This window comes from Dreissena polymorpha, chromosome 13 (genome assembly GCF_020536995.1).
Source record: "Dreissena polymorpha isolate Duluth1 chromosome 13, UMN_Dpol_1.0, whole genome shotgun sequence".
NCBI lineage: Eukaryota > Metazoa > Mollusca > Bivalvia > Myida > Dreissenidae > Dreissena > Dreissena polymorpha.
The window spans coordinates 12,502,495-12,519,371 of NC_068367.1; the positions used below are offsets into that span (position 1 = coordinate 12,502,495).

At 33.7% G+C, this 16,877-nt stretch overlaps 1 protein-coding gene and 1 long non-coding RNA gene across 2 annotated transcripts in view; both read left to right on the forward strand.

The window, feature by feature from the left end:
* Window positions 1-15,379, forward strand: part of LOC127855959 (major surface trophozoite antigen 11-like) — a 30,380-nt gene extending 15,001 nt beyond the window's left edge. Inside the window, exons 3-12 of the mRNA XM_052391897.1 lie at window positions 4,280-4,394; window positions 6,929-7,202; window positions 7,375-7,477; window positions 9,177-9,374; window positions 10,624-10,962; window positions 11,346-11,547; window positions 12,424-12,503; window positions 13,881-14,231; window positions 14,682-14,981; window positions 15,114-15,379. Of these exons, the coding sequence (XP_052247857.1) occupies window positions 4,280-4,394; window positions 6,929-7,202; window positions 7,375-7,477; window positions 9,177-9,374; window positions 10,624-10,962; window positions 11,346-11,547; window positions 12,424-12,503; window positions 13,881-14,231; window positions 14,682-14,981; window positions 15,114-15,379 (2,228 nt within the window). The remainder of the gene's footprint in view (window positions 1-4,279; window positions 4,395-6,928; window positions 7,203-7,374; window positions 7,478-9,176; window positions 9,375-10,623; window positions 10,963-11,345; window positions 11,548-12,423; window positions 12,504-13,880; window positions 14,232-14,681; window positions 14,982-15,113) is intronic.
* A 298-nt stretch (window positions 15,380-15,677) lies between these two features.
* LOC127856419 (uncharacterized) lies at window positions 15,678-16,703 on the forward strand. The gene is made up of 3 exons (XR_008038022.1): window positions 15,678-15,739; window positions 15,951-15,981; window positions 16,639-16,703. It is a non-coding gene; the product is annotated as an uncharacterized LOC127856419 (long non-coding RNA).
* Window positions 16,704-16,877: the final 174 nt, after the last annotated feature.

Sequence of the window (16,877 nt, forward strand, 5' to 3'; positions counted from 1 at the left end):
CGGGTATTTTTCTACAAGTGTTAAATTATAAGGGGAAGAAATTTTTGAGGAACAGTATATGTCGTAAATGATGTAAATCATCGGATAAACCCCACAGTTCTGTGTCGAGTCGTTCAGACGACACGACACAAGGTTTAGTTATGTGTTTGTATACGAGTATTCTAGTCGGTATAGGCTTTGTTCTACGACTAACTTATCATCGAATAGTCAATATCGGAGCCTAATTTAGTTTTACTGACAGTTAACAAAAATATCTAGAGCTTTATATGTCTTCTAAGAAGCTATTGAACGTAAAATATCCATTTGCAAATTTATATCCAGATGTTAAACGAAACCATTTATAAATATTAATAACGAGGTATAGTGATGACCGGCCATCACTTTACGAGTTTCAGTCGACCCCATGTTTCAGTAATATCAGAAAAGCACACGTTTTCTGGTGGACAGTGCAAGTGTAGTGACACACAAAACCTTCATCTCCATCTTTTTCACCAATACTTCTCCCTCGTTAAAGTGTACGCGGATGTAATGGGGTTCAGAATTGTTCAAATAAAAACCTACCACATTATTCAAAATTCTTTGATATGACCCTGCATGAACGCCCTGTGTCCAATATAACCTTACCACCACAGAGTATGCAGACTTAATGACTTTCAAAACATCCCGTTGATTGACTTGTGGTTATCTTTTGTACAGAACTACAACTTTGCTTTGCAGCATAACTTATAATATTTTTATAATTTGTGTACTGCTGACAACATGTGTATGTATTTTATTGCCAGCCTCAGTTACAAGATCATACTTCAGCTTAACACTAGCTTTATTGACTCCATTCACTCACTTCAACTAAGCAGCAACCCAGTTATTCATGGAAAGCTCAATCTCCCCCTTGCATATTAGACACAAATCTTGTCTGGATGTGTTTTCACTCATTATTTAATAAATTAAAACAAAAGGGGACAATACTAACTTGTTTAACGCTCTGATTTGAAATGCTACAATTAATACAGAAAGGGCTTTATATAATGGTATTGTTGGCGAAACCCTAAAAAACAAACCAGTATGAGGCTGTGTTTAGCACACGCAGGTCTGATATGTTTGTATAATGGTGGTATGTTTTTATATTTTGTTTCTTATGACGCTTGAGCTTCATAATAAATACAAGGTTATACTAGGGATACATATTAAAACAAAACATGAAAATCTACTTATCATAAAATTGCGAAAAAGTATAACACGTTTGAGTCAATAGTTATGCACTTGGGGTCATTGTATTAGCGGTAATTTGGACGGCATGTTGGATTTCTCTGTTACGTTATATACTTACATATTGTTTATTATCTTAATGTGTTATTTGCCCCCTAAAACCTAAGTAAAGACACCAAAATAATTAAATTTGAGTGGATAGTTATCATCATTAATAGGTTTTGGCAGCCATCTTGGACGCCATCTTGAAAAAATCAAAACTTTTCCGGTGGTCCGATTTTGTTAAACTTTTGATATGTTATAAATTACATTCTACCTGACCAAGATCAATTAAAATACCTTTTGTAGCAATTTTGGGGGTTGAGTGGTATTTTTCATATATTGACCCGACTATTTCGATAAATATTCACACATACTTCCCTGATAGACACTGTTTACTAAATAAGGAAGACATTTACTGCTTTCACAAACTGAGATTTACAATCATGTGAATTTATTATGTGGTTGTTTGAAGGGACCCGCAACTAAAGTGCTTGTTCGCAAAATTTCCAATCGAGACAAGTACTCGGTTTTATCCACTTTGTTTAAAGATGTGAAATTTTAAGTTTGATCCGACATGTTTCTTTATTTCATTTTGTATTTATTCATGTATGCCGGATTTTTGGAAAACGGTCAGATTTGTATATTTCGTTTTGTCAACAATAACAGATATTTTCATAATAAAAAAAAATTAATGTTTTATTATTATTATTATTCGTTTCTATTTAAATGTATCGTTGATAAAAAAAATTGTAGTTAAAATTCTAGTACAACAAAGCAAATTGTGTAATTTAACGGTTTTTACTAGATAAACCTCGCATTTTTGCTCGACGTGCCAAATTCTGTAAAATAAAAGCACACAAAAGAAACAAAATATGGTATAAACAACATGTGATTTGTACAAATAGAACATCAATAACACCTGGAATTACTCAATTAATGTCCAGCATCAATTTGATCGCGATTCTAAATGAGAAGACAATACCTGAATCAGAGAACAACACTTCAACGAATGTAACACCAGTTAAATTTTGGTTCTGCCGAGTTGTATAAAGAATATAAAGAAGTGAAACTCCAGCTGCTGGAGCAGTATTGAATTTTCATTAAAAACAATTACTGGTCTGTAAAAATTCAGTATAACCTGCAGAACTCTCAATTGATGAACATACACGTTTACTTTATAAGTACAGAGAATGTATAAGAATCTAAGTATAAGAAAGGTCTTAAACAAGGTTTCTTAAAAAATAATAAAAACACAATACCGCCACCAGCCTCTGAAGGCTGAAAATATAACAACATCGAAGATATGTACGGGGATACACGCTACTGCATCCACGCAGCACACATCAAACTGTTGTGCAATGCAATATAAAGAAGTGAAACTCCAGCTGCTGGAGCAGTATTGAATTTTCATTAAAAACAATTAATGGTCTGTAAAAATTCAGTATAACCTGCAGAACTCTCAATTGATGAACATACACGTTTACTTTATAAGTTCAGAGAATGTATAAGAATCTAAGTATAAGAAAGGTCTTAAACAAGGTTTCTTAAAAAATAATAAAAACACAATACCGCCACCAGCCTCTGAAGGCTGAAAATATAACAACATCGAAGATATGTACGGGGATACACGCTACTGCATCCACGCAGCACACATCAAACTGTTGTGCAATGCAATATAAAGAAGTGAAACTCCAGCTGCTGGAGCAGTATTGAATTTTCATTAAAAACAATTAATGGTCTGTAAAAATTCAGTATAACCTGCAGAACTCTCAATTGATGAACATACACGTTTACTTTATATGTACAGAGAATGTATAAGAATCTAAGTATAAGAAAGGTCTTAAACAAGGTTTCTTAAAAAATAATAAAAACACAATACCGCCACCAGCCTCTGAAGGCTGAAAAATATAACAACATCGAAGATATGTACGGGGATACACGCTACTGCATCCACGCAGCACACATCAAACTGTTGTGTAATGCAATATAAAGAAGTGAAACTCCAGCTGCTGGAGCAGTATTGAATTTTCATTAAAAACAATTAATGGTCTGTAAAAATTCAGTATAACCTGCAGAACTCTCAATTGATGAACATACACGTTTACTTTATAAGTACAGAGAATGTATAAGAATCTAAGTATAAGAAAGGTCTTACACAAGGTTTCTTAAAAAATAATAAAAACACAATACCGCCACCAGCCTCTGAAGGCTGAAAATATAACAACATCGAAGATATGTACTGGGATACACGCTACTGCATCCACGCAGCACACATCAAACTGTTGTGCAATGCAATATAAAGAAGTGAAACTCCAGCTGCTGGAGCAGTATTGAATTTTCATTAAAAACAATTAATGGTCTGTACAAATTCAGTATAACCTGCAGAACTCTCAATTGATGAACATACACGTTTACTTTATACGTACAGAGAATGTATAAGAATCTAAGTATAAGAAAGGTCTTAAACAAGGTTTCTTAAAAAATAATAAAAACACAATACCGCCAACAGCCTCTGAAGGCTGAAAATATAACAACATCGAAGATATGTACGGGGATACACGCTACTGCATCCACGCAGCACACATCAAACTGTTGTGCAATGCAATATAAAGAAGTGAAACTCCAGCTGCTGGAGCAGTATTGAATTTTCATTAAAAACAATTACTGGTCTGTACAAATTCAGTATAACCTGCAGAACTCTCAATTGATGAACATACACGTTTACTTTATAAGTACAGAGAATGTATAAGAATCTAAGTATAAGAAAGGTCTTAAACAAGGTTTCTTAAAAAATAATAAAAACACAATACCGCCACCAGCCTCTGAAGGCTGAAAATATAACAACATCGAAGATATGTACGGGGATACACGCTACTGCATCCACGCAGCACACATCAAACTGTTGTGCAATGCAATATAAAGAAGTGAAACTGAAGCATTGACACACACTCCTGTAATAAATATGCTGTAATTTTTTTCACAATGTTGGTTATGACAAATGTAACAAAACCTTTATAATTGGACCTTGCAGCGGCAGCATGCGATTGCAATGCTACTGACTGTACAGTATCAGCCCGTGCAGCAGGGACCTATGTGACCTCTGCATCTGGAACTTCAGGTTGCGCTACCTGCCCTGCTTGCCACTAGTATGTACCATTAACCATCTATATTACCCTAACCATTAGCCAATTTGATACTGATCTGTTAGCAGCATTCTTACAAAATGCTTTCTCCGTTTATACTTTTCCTTGTAACTATCATCTGCCTAAGTTGCAAAATGATAAACATGCACATGTTGCAAATAATAAATACAAAGTATCTTACCTATACACTAAAAATGTTAAAGCGGGAGAAAAAAGTACAGTATTGAACCTGTTTCAACGAAACATTTAAACAAGAAAATGAGTGTTTTAAGACAACAGCGTTGATACATACATGTATAAATTTTGTTGTTAGTGGATGAACATACAAAACTACCTTCTTCCTTCTAACGTTATAAAAGGTTTACTGAAATGTACATTTCTTTTGTATAAGGAGAAAATAAAGTGCTTATGTCGGTATAAGGTAAATAATAAAAGTCATTCAAACATTTGTTTCTAATTTGTTTTGTCACACAACATTGCATACTAGTATATAAGAGGACCAACGAATAAGAACATGTAAAATACGAATTTATAATATGGAATGGGATCCACATGTTAATACCATAATTGGATCAGTCATTATGTTATACATACAGATTTGTAGTCATAACTCTAATGTAACAATTCAACTTTCCTATTAAATATATTAATATACAAGTATGTATTTATACATTTGTAATAAGGCATACGTTTATTAAGGTCTTCTATTTTGTCGTATTTAAAGGGGGGGGGGGGTTGCACGCAAGCAATACAATATGTATGTTATTTTTCCTGCAATATCTCGATTTAAAAGTGTTAAGAGTTAATTAGCATCTTACCATTACATTATATGAATGTAAACTTTTGATATGACACTCAACGATAAATATTTAAACAGCCGTTATTATTGAAATGTCATTTGATCACTTTGACACTATTTATCGTTTTTAACTTTGTTCAAAAACTCCTTATTCACAAACAATACACAAATAAGCATTGTACTTGGCCAGCCCTATCGGGATTTTTTAAATTTTATTTTATCTTAATTAAAGTTTCCATGTGGTTCGTTGTTTACAAAGATGTTAACCTAACTGATGAAGGGCTGTTTCAAAGTGCTTTTCTTTAAAGATGTCAGGCAATATTCAATGGGTTATTGATGATTGGCATATGCGTTTGAATAATGAATAAGTTGTTTGATTAATTTTTAGAAGAGGATGTACCATTAACTTGTGCATTGTGTTCTTTGCTTAGTCGCTAGTAAACAGATGTTTAAAACAATTGAATGTTTAGTGCAAATATGTAAAGAAAAACATACCGTAGATAAGAAGATAAATTCGCTTTAGTTTAAACCTATGTATTTATTGTACATTGATGAAGCATAATGACATACCCTTGTTTAGACATTTTATAGTCAATTCCATAGGTTGAACCTTTACGTTGTATCTCTTCAGAAAATTAACTGGAACGCTTGACTTTTATGGGTCAAATTTACCATGAATTTCCCAATGCATGCCTACACACTTACCCAATTAGTCTTTTATAATTCGTAATAAACATTTGAATGTTTTAATTTAAAAATATTATGTCAAGAACGCGTAGTGCAACCTTAATGCAAATAAATATTACATTGGCTTGTGGCCATAGAAAATGTTGCATCTGTTTATTTTGTGGTGACATGTATTTATTGTTACCACAATTAAAACTATGATTTAAACAAACAGGACAGGTTATCATCTCCCCCTTTCAATCTCTGGATGTCTATTTCCCCAAACAGAGCCAAAAATAAAAGTCCATTGGAAAAACAACATGATTTGTCTTTCGGTCTTTGCTCACCATATTTAACCTATCACTTCCATTGGTTAGTTTTGTGGAAATTTTCATGTGTATACCATTTAATGTGTCATAATGATGGCTTGCACAGGTTTTGAACAGAGCGAAGGCAATTATTCTTTTTTCAATGCTGTCAATACTGTAACGTTTGATGGCTTTCAAAATGAAATCCAAATGTTTGAACAGTGTACAGAGGGGGTAATCACGTTATAGTAATTATGGCGACGTTAATTTAATGAATATTATTGAACAACATAAATTATAAAAGTGAAAAAGGGCAAATTGGGGATAAATTATAAAATAAAAATGTATCTGTAAGTTCGAATTGATTGTTTTGTTTTCCTAAGATTTTCCATGATTGCAAAACAACAACACTGCTGCAAAATTACACCTGTCTACTGTATTGTTAACTTCATGAACAAAAAAAACAGTTTTAGAAGTTGCGATACTTTTTAACTGTTTAATGAAAATTTTATTGTCACTAATTCGCTCCATAACAATCATTTATCTTAGTATAATTAACACATTTAAAACGGACTGGTTATGTGTATTTAAATGTTTACATAATTCTTTAGTAACACATATCCGTACGCTTATAAATCTGTTAAGTATAGTTAAAGAACAAACATATAGTATGTGATGTTAAAAGATATTTTATAAGTATTGTTAAAACATTTATTTAATTCAGGTCAAAAACTGCTATTTCTATTTGAATTGAATATTAACAGTTGCACCGGCGGGAGCGCTACAGCCTGCGGTGCTGGAACCTACAACTCTGCAACTGGTTCCACAGCTGCCACAGCATGTATATCATGTTACAGTGAAGTCAGTGCTGCCGGAGCATCGACCTGCGTCCCTTGTACCGCTGGATTCAGATGCCCAGATACGATCTTTGCTAATAAAGCAGCACGTGTTTCCCCGATGTATTCGCTTGAAGGTGAAAAAACTTGCAATTCATGCCCAACAGGATATTATTGTCCGACAGCAAGCTCAGCTCCACTGGTAAGGCTCTTTTATTTAAATGTCATTTGCATATAATCACATGTATATTCATAAACGTTTTCGTATGTTTTAACGACATGTATTTACATTTTTTGTACAGATTTGCATACTATATGTCCAATTGATTTTACAACTTTTTTCTGTTATAAGACATGATGATTATGTATCCTAGAAATGCAGTGCTGGAAAGGAACCTACTTCTGCTAGAACTAGATGTCAGGATTGCTCTTCTGGTTACTATAGTGATGGTTCATTCTGTGCTGTCTGTCCGCCGGGTAAGACTTTCATGCCCCCGTATCTACTGATATAGCATTTGGAAAGTTTGTTCGTTAGTGCAACCATCCGTTTGTTCGTCCGTCCATAAGAGGTTATCACGTATTCACACGTTTTTATAACATCAATTACGCTTCATACAAAGCTTTGATACAAGAAATTGATTTTATGTACGAACACTCTAAACACACACACCTCACCTGACCTCACTTTGAGTGTGACATTGACCTAATTTGGAATGAGAATTATTCAAACGGCGTAAATTCTTGTAGAACCTAAACATTATTTTAGTATTTACATCGATACCGTTTGTTACAAAGCTTGCATGGATGCTAGTTATGGACAATCCCAATACAACATCTTGACATTTACCTATTTTCGACTAAGAATCATTTAGAAGGTCCACATTCTTGTAGACCCCAGAATGAGTGCATCATCTAACGTCAATACCACAATCGTCAAATCGTTGATTCTTTCATGCATTTTAACTATGAATACACTTAACACATTAAATTAACATTACCTCATTTTGATTTTGACATTTACTTAATTTTAGGATAAAACTTATTCAGAAGGTCCATTTCTTGGTTTAATCAAAATGACTCGTTTTGTCTGATATCTTACAAAGCTTGTAAACTTGAAACCTGACCTTCAGAACAAGTTTAATTCTTTCCTGATATATTTCGCAAAAATAGTGTTTTTTTTTCAAAGTTTGAATATACAATTGTTTGTTGAGTAACATAAAGAAAATGTAGCCAATTTGTTAAATCAAACGTTGAAAAAGTCTATTAAGGAGAAATATATCAGGAAAGTGTGAAACGTGTTCTGTGTCAATTTACTGTTTTCCCTACTGGAAACGAAACTGAGTATTTACTTACAATATATAAGCTTGAAAAAGCGATAACAAACGAAAATGTGTTTATGTGCCCAGACTCTAACATCATTCAATAACCTCAAACATTGAGTATTCGGAGACAGCAATGCTCATGCGACATCCGTGTCCCTAGCCTAAAGTCAATGTCTTACTCAAATGGCATACGTCAATTATGTGATTTATGTATATGGCTGGGCACTAATTTAGAGATTCGCCAGGTAAATAGATAATAACTCTCATTAATAATGCACTTTATAATAATTTTTCTAAAAATATGGTATGCAGACACTAGCTTCTGCATACTGTTACCACATTATTTATCCGGCAATTTCAAAATAGCTGAACCAAAGCAAATACTCACTTTTGGTAGCAACGTTTTACAAACAAGGCCTGTGTCTCTTGCTCAAAAGTCATATTTAAAAGCCAGTTGGCCCGCGTCCTGCGAAAATGCAATCGCGCAGTCTGGTCAGGAACTACTCTGTCCGCTATAACGGCTCCGTGGTCTCAAAAGCGGAACATATATTTTCTTCAAGATTACATTTATTCCGTATCTTCATTTTGTGAATTCACCTTGTGTTTTTAAGTTTAACATAGGTATGCCCATTTTTCCAAAGAAATGTTTAAAGTTGAAAGCTATATTCAAAGGATCCTTCACCCACAATAAACTAAATTTATGACCAGTTTGGAGCATATTTATTATTTAAATTCGAAATAAAAAATATGAACATTGGACTAAAATACAAATAGTAAAAAACTTGCATGAACCACAATAGTCTGCTATTAGTTATTTGCATGACGTTCGTAAGATTAAATAATATTTTGTGTAGGTCACAAATGCGCCGGTACTGGTTTGGCTGACCCAGTTGCATGTTCTAGCGGTGAATATCAATCAAGTACTGGCAGGACATCGTGCCGTACATACCCTGCAGAAAGCCACTGTGCAGACAAAACCATAGCTCCAGTTTCATGCAGTGTGGGAACATTCAGTGCTGCCAGTGCAACTAGCTGCTCTGTCTGTCCAACAGGTATTTAATACAACTTGTCACCAGTATCACATTGTTCATGTATTTATTTTTACTTGAGCAGTCTGTTTTTGACAAATGTGTGCATCCCAGTTCAAAGTCCAGAACAAAGCAACCCCTGTTTTTAAAACACCGACAAATAGAAGATACCTTTTTGAAAGAAGTGAAATTAAATCGTTTGCAATCGCCTAGTATGGATCCAGGTCAAAAGTATAGATCACAGATGTTTGATAAAGCATTTGTTTTCTTGTTTTAACACGTCGTCGAGAAGTTGGTTGAGTACATTATTCACTATGCAGTTGCATTCAGATATTTTCACATGTTTAATGTATGTATAAATATATTAAGGGCAAACAAATCACTTTGCAACAGCAGCACTAACAGTAAGATTAGAAAAAGAAGCACCTATGTAAAGCCATCATTACTTGATAATTCTTGAATAGTAAATGACATTTCATTCATTCATTAATTTCATGTCAAATTGTCCGAACGTATGTATGGATTTCAATGAAGCAGAGCTTAGTGATAGGTTTACTGAATGTTGTATATTATTGTGTATTATATAATTCGAAATATTATATTTCAAAACAATTAGAGAATGACATAATTTCAAAACTGGTGAAAGTCAATCATTTTCGCATAAAACACACCGTCCATGTGTGATGACTCCATTGATATGCATGTATAGCTGGACAACAGCACAAATAACACACTTATATTGTTGCTTTAGCAATATTTATACCAACGTGTTTGTATTCACGCACGTCTTTCTTAAGTTCATTTATACCATATGAGTATTCGATAATGGTATCAAGTTATCCTTTCAACACGATTCCGGAACAGAATAGAATATATTCATTTTTACAACATTTTAATCTTTTCTTGCACAAAGGTCTGTTATTGTTTGCAGCCATGTGTAAATAGGGTTTCAATTACTCGTGATTTTGCAATTCATATCGAGGACAGAGCGGGACACTATTCTATCTGAAATTGATAAATTCAGCAGATATGACAGGTTCCCGCTCAACCTTAAACTAGCTCTATTTTCATTTCCCAGAATGATTTTATACTTTAATTTAATTGTATTTCAGATTCAAAGTGCTTTTCCAAATACATGTACATAGAACAAAATGTTATTGCATGTCTATTTTGAACATTGTTATATTAAAACATATACACATTGGCAATTAAATTCAGTCAATGTGTCAATGCATTGAAAGGAAATATCATTAAGGTTATTAGTATGTTACAGGCTACTATTCAGCTTCAGGGGCTAGTTCATGTACCCAATGCACAGCAGGCTATTATTGTACAGTTACAACCCAGACAGTATGTGGCCTGGGCAAGTACAGCTCAGCCGGTTTCACCGCATGTACCACATGCCCAGCAGGGAATAAATGCGAAACGACAACCACCGCAAGCCCAACGCAATGTTTAGTAGGAACCTATGCTGCAGCTGGTGCCTCAATCTGTACAGCATGTGAAGCTGGAAAGAAGTGTCCCACTAATGGAATGGATGCTGCAGTCAGCTGCCACAGCGGCGAATACCAGCCCTCAACAGGCCAGTCATCCTGTATGCCATGCCCAGCAGGTAGTACCTGTCTACTCAGGAACAGTAATGGATAAGACTGTGTATTATACATGAAAAAACGAAGGGTATTATTATATTCGAAAACAACAGGGTTCTACCACATTGAATAATAGAAAGGTATATCTCAAGTAATTCTTTATTCATTAGACTTCTCTTTCATTACTCGCCGAACATCCTACTTGTGCTCAAATGATAATAACAAAGTGGCATATTTTTACCACGTTTTGTTTGAAAAATATTCTTTGCTATTAGGTGACTGTAAATAAGAAAGATGAGTGCACAATAAAATGTTGATACATTTGTTCTGTTGTTTATTTAATCTTTTAATTTGTTGTATCATATCATGAATAGAAACAGTTATTTAAAATTAATTTGCCAAACAGGTCAACAGTGTCTGACTGTCAGTACCGCAACGGATTGTAACAAAGGCTTCTATAGTCCGGCCGGCTCCATGGTATGTACAGAATGTCTTGACGGCACCTATGCCGATGCAGTGAAATCTGCCCATTGCACAACCTGCCCTGCGGGATCGGAATGTACAGACAAAACAGCCGCACCTGTAGCCTGCCCTCCTGGAGAATACAGGTAAGGCACACAAACTGTGTTTGGTTATCCAACCTACTCTGGAACATGTACAGTTTGATAGATGTGTGCTTCTTTGATTTTGATTGTTTGAACTTATTGCAAAAGGTGTGCATCGATATTATTAGTAGTGTTTATAGCTTCAGAACTTTCTAGTATAAACGTTCTTTAATACAATAAAAATCGCCATCTACCTATCTTTAAAGTGAAAATAATTAGTTAAAATGTGGTGACTGAACAATTATAAACAACTCATCTTGCTACAAGTTGTTTATAAAAAATATATATTCATTTCGATATTTTACATGACTCACCCAGTCCTCTTAGCCAAAATGCTCCGTAAAACAAAACTGTGTCTTTGTGTCGTATGAACGAATCTGCATGAAAACTACATTTAGACTCAATTCGTACATCGAATCATTTCTGTCGTCAGTTGTCAAAAAGAAAGTACGGTTGATATTCAAATGGATTATTATTGTCTTTCCTGGATATTGTTTTAGTATGTTGATGCTGCATTAACAAATATGTATGTAAGTGTATATGAAGTGAAAACACCAAAAATAAACAACGGTTGCGATAGACACCTATTTACTGTTAGATGCCCATAATATCACTTTAACTATTGCTTTGGTCATGAAACATGACTCAAATCTTGACAGGGTGGCTGAGTTTTAGTGAGTATTGTCGTGAAGTTACGGCCCTTTTTTAACAAAACAACATTTTTTGCATTTGTTATGCTCTTTTTTGTAACCCAACAATTGTTGCATGGGTTGATGGGTAGATATGTCCATAATTTTCTTATCTGTTATCATCATCATTAGCTGAGTTTGTACAACCAAGCAGAATGTTGAGGCATGTAAACTGTGTTGACAATTTTAGTTCTGCTGGACAAAAGCTGTGCAGCCAATGTGGTGCAGGAACATGCAAGAACACATCAGGTGTTGGCTCTTGTGTGCCATGTGAGTTGGGTTACGAGTGTCGTACAGTTATTTCTCGCAAGAAATTTGCGATCTGTTTACATGAAATGTTTTATTCTAAATTGTTATTCTAGTTTTATAAAGAATAATATAATACGATTAATATGTCCATTTTATCAAACACAAAGTTCACTTATTGCAAATATCCGGGTAATAACTCGCCGAAAATTGATTTTCATTTGTATTTCATTTGTTTATATATCCGCACGACTTGTCAATTGTTTTTGCTTTGTTATATCCACGCATTACATTGAGCACAGTCTTATAGCAACATTTTCTATTATCATATTGCCAATTATTGTCTACTGTTTGGTACTTGTTTCAAAATTATTGCGAAAAGTTTTTATTATGAGTCCCCTATATTTTCATCGGAGGGTACCATAATTTATCTACCGCCCGTGATGTCCGTTTCCATGATCGGATCCGGAGATTCATTAAACAATACAACATATATACACCATTTTTCGCCTTCATCATGATGATAGATCGAATAATTGGTCAATATTGCACTAGATAGAACACGACAAATTACTGTCATAATTAACAAGTACATAAAATAAAATCTGGAAATGTTATTGACCCATAAAGCTATATGTTTGCAATCTGTCTTTATGAATTTCTAAGATTCATTGATTAAACCTGATGACAGGTATTCTGGTGAGTATGCTTTAACAAATTATTTCTAGGAATGGGAACAAATCGTAAGATCAAATTCGAATATTCGTATCTACTTATTGGACTATACACTCAAATATTCGATTTGTAAACCCTTTATTAAAATAAGGTTCCAAATAAAAGGCCTACAAACATGACATTAATTCACATTGTTTATGTCGTTTACATTCCATAGTATAATGTTGTATTCCTAAATTGCTTAATACCAGCGCATGTATAATTGTTGTCTCCAAAACACCTAGTTATGTTGGATAATCTGCCCTATCGTCCAGGCGACAACATAACGACACGCCAGCACGACAATTATCCTTGAAACAAAAAAATGAAGTTACAACTTGCGGGTGTTGTTGAAATTAAACCAGATTAACGAACGTTTCTGAGCTATAACGCATGTGTGGTGGACGTTACAATTGTACAAAATATATGTATTGGAAAATATAATTTTATACAAAAAAGATAGTTGTACTCAAACTGGTCCTTAATACATAATACTTACCAGAAATGATCACATACAAGGTGCATTAACAATTGATTTTATAAAAAAATATACACAAAAGTCGCCCTTGTCCTTAAGTTAGAGTGACGAAACGCGATACATTTCAGCTGTTGTGTCGCCTAATATTTCTGGAAGTACCGATATCCTTCTAGTATAGGATTCCAAATTTTAATTGCTCGTTTTCAAAGGTCAAGCTGAATCCCAAGAGGTCAACATATCTCCATCTCCTTTGGCAACAGTTATAGAAGGTCAAAATCTTACTTTAACATGCTCCTACACCGGTTCTACAGAGGCCTGGAGTGTGGCATCAGTTTTCAGCAGAACTACTTTAACTGTATGCACTGTGATAAAGTCAACATGCGCATGTGCTGAAGCTGACAACACTGTCGTTTACAAACCAGTTTGCAGTGACAATACCATTGAATTGACAGTGATAAATGTGCACCGGAGTAGGAATCATGAAGTCTGGAAATGCGAAATGAAAATAGGAGCAAACTATTTTTACAGCGGAACAACGCAGATAAATGTAGCGGCTTTAGGTTAGAAACTTATGAGTTTATTTCGTTAGTAGTGTATTTGAGAAATGTACTTTATGTATTTTTCATTAATATATTACTTTATAAAACAGTTTAAATATGAACAAATTGTGTTTCATACGTAATTCTTCTAACAGCCAAAACATAATTGTTCATATTTTGTGAAATAATATTAAACAGATATGCTGTATTATTTATAGTACAAATGATTTTTTTTCATCACACTTTTCCCTAATGAGTCGTGAAAATGTTAACACTACATATGAAATCTTCTGTTCAGCAGTGTTTATAATCATTTGTTAAAAATTTATTAATTATTTTCCTTAAACAATATTATTTTATCTGTTTGTTTGAAAACTCACAAAAAATGACACATTTTAAACTTATCAAAATGATTACTTTCTAAAGGAGAAAGAAAAAACATAACAAATAAAGTAAAATTGATTATTACAGCTAAACCAGACATTCCAAGATACTTTCATTACACACAGAATTTGCAAAATCAAACGTCACTGAAATTTTACTGGCTCCCTGGATATAACGGAGGATATGTGCAATCATTTTACATCGAGTACAAGAAAACTGGCTCGCAAGTATGGGATCAGGTGTCGGTTGTCGAAGACTCATCTGTGCCGCTGATGAAGGCCACGGTTGACAACTTAAGCCCAGCCACGGAATATCAAGCACGGATGTTTGCAAGGAACAAAATTGGAGATTCAGATTCTACAGACAAAGTAACATTTACAATATTAGGTAAATCATGTAGGGAACAGTACGCATAATGATATTGGTGTTTGAAACAACAACTTGTTATAAGTAATACACTTATTGAATTACATTAATCTTAAAATTACACATGTTAGTAATTAAACACTTTTCTTTCAGACTGCACCCAAAGTAATACTCATCATTCAGTGTCCCAGATAGAACCAGTTGTTGGCGGAGTTGTCGGTGGAGTTGTTTTAGTTCTAATCATAGCGGCTTTGGCATACGTGCGTCTTAATAACAACTGCATAAGGAAAGGTCTGTTTAAATTGCTTTGCAAAAAAACTGGGCTTATTTCATGTGTGTGTAGTGTCTTCATAGATAAGCCACTACAGTCCGTGAAGCTTATTAGAGACGACACTTTCCAATTAGACTATATTTGTTAAGACGAGACTTCCTGTGGATGAAATATTCCATTAAAGCGAAAAGTGTTATCCCTGATTCGACTGTGCGAACTGCCCACGCTTATCTGGTATAACAGTTTACGTACATGAATTTAGCCTCATTTTTCCTGAGCATAGCTCAAAAGTTAAACATTTTACGGCATTAAATACTGTAATTACATATATCTTGTTTGCGCTTTGTAAAATTGATCATTTGAGCATGTAACTAAAATCATCTGATATATGCATTTGATAGTGATAATTAATTTTAAAAGATTAATCATCAAATCCATTATGAATTAAAGGTAAAAAAAAGCCTTGCAGTAGTTGACGAAGATGTGAGCAGCCGAAACGAACTAAACCGTGAGTTGGCCGCTTGTGGTGTAAATGTTGATTAAAACGGATTATATATTTACCTTTGAGTATGTCGAAAATGCATGTCTTATAAAATCTTAATACGATTGTGTGTTGTTATACTATGAATGCATCAATGCGTTTAAAATGTGTATTGTAAACATTAATATTTATTTATCATATTCAATTGACACTCTATTTACACGAGAGCCTATAGCAGGTTTCTTCGATGGACTTTCGTCTGTTTTAAAGTATGTATTGAAATATAATTATTATAGTTTTTGTACAAAAAATATTTTTTGAAGTTACTAATTAACATGTAACAATATGTTATATTAAGTGCATTGCAGCGCGATCCTTTGTTACTCTGATATATTTTGCGTTAAGTTATTAAAACAGGGTTCGTAAATAGCTCTTGAAATGCTAACAATCGACACCGATTCATTCAGATCTAGGCGGATGTGTTAATAAATGTACTGTAAGTGAAGATTGTTCACATTATTAAAAACTTACATCATATTTAATTTGTAAAATTCAGCGGCAATTAACAGTTAAATTTATGCGTTTAATAGATTTTTGCTGTTGAGGTTCGGAGTTTTCAAGTATTGCAAAATGTAAAATAAATTAATATTTTGATTAACTGTATAAGAAACAAACAAAATTAAAATTAGCTCTACTTAAATTAGCAGGATAAGGATAAGTGTTCCATTTATTTGTGTATAAACTTTACAAAGACGGGAAATATTGTAAGAGCGACTTTACATCAGTGTTTAGACATTATTTTAACAGCAAACCCTATCCTCTATGACATTAATATTTTTTATAATCAGAAAAGACTACATGTATTTTCACTCTATATAGTTAGCATATTTACAAACACGTGTACCTCGTTAATTTTCCATACTAAGAATGGAAACAACAGATAGGGATGATCCGGTAAACGACGTGACTACACCCTATGAGGAACTTAGAAAGTAACATATGTGATTTTCGACAAAACTAGTAACTGATATATCTATATTTACGAAATATGTATATGCTTTTCCACACATAAAGTTGTTATGAATGCTCGTTAATCACAAAACACTTATTTTTTAATTTAAATTTATACGTTATTTTATTATAGTTGAAATCATTAACATCATAT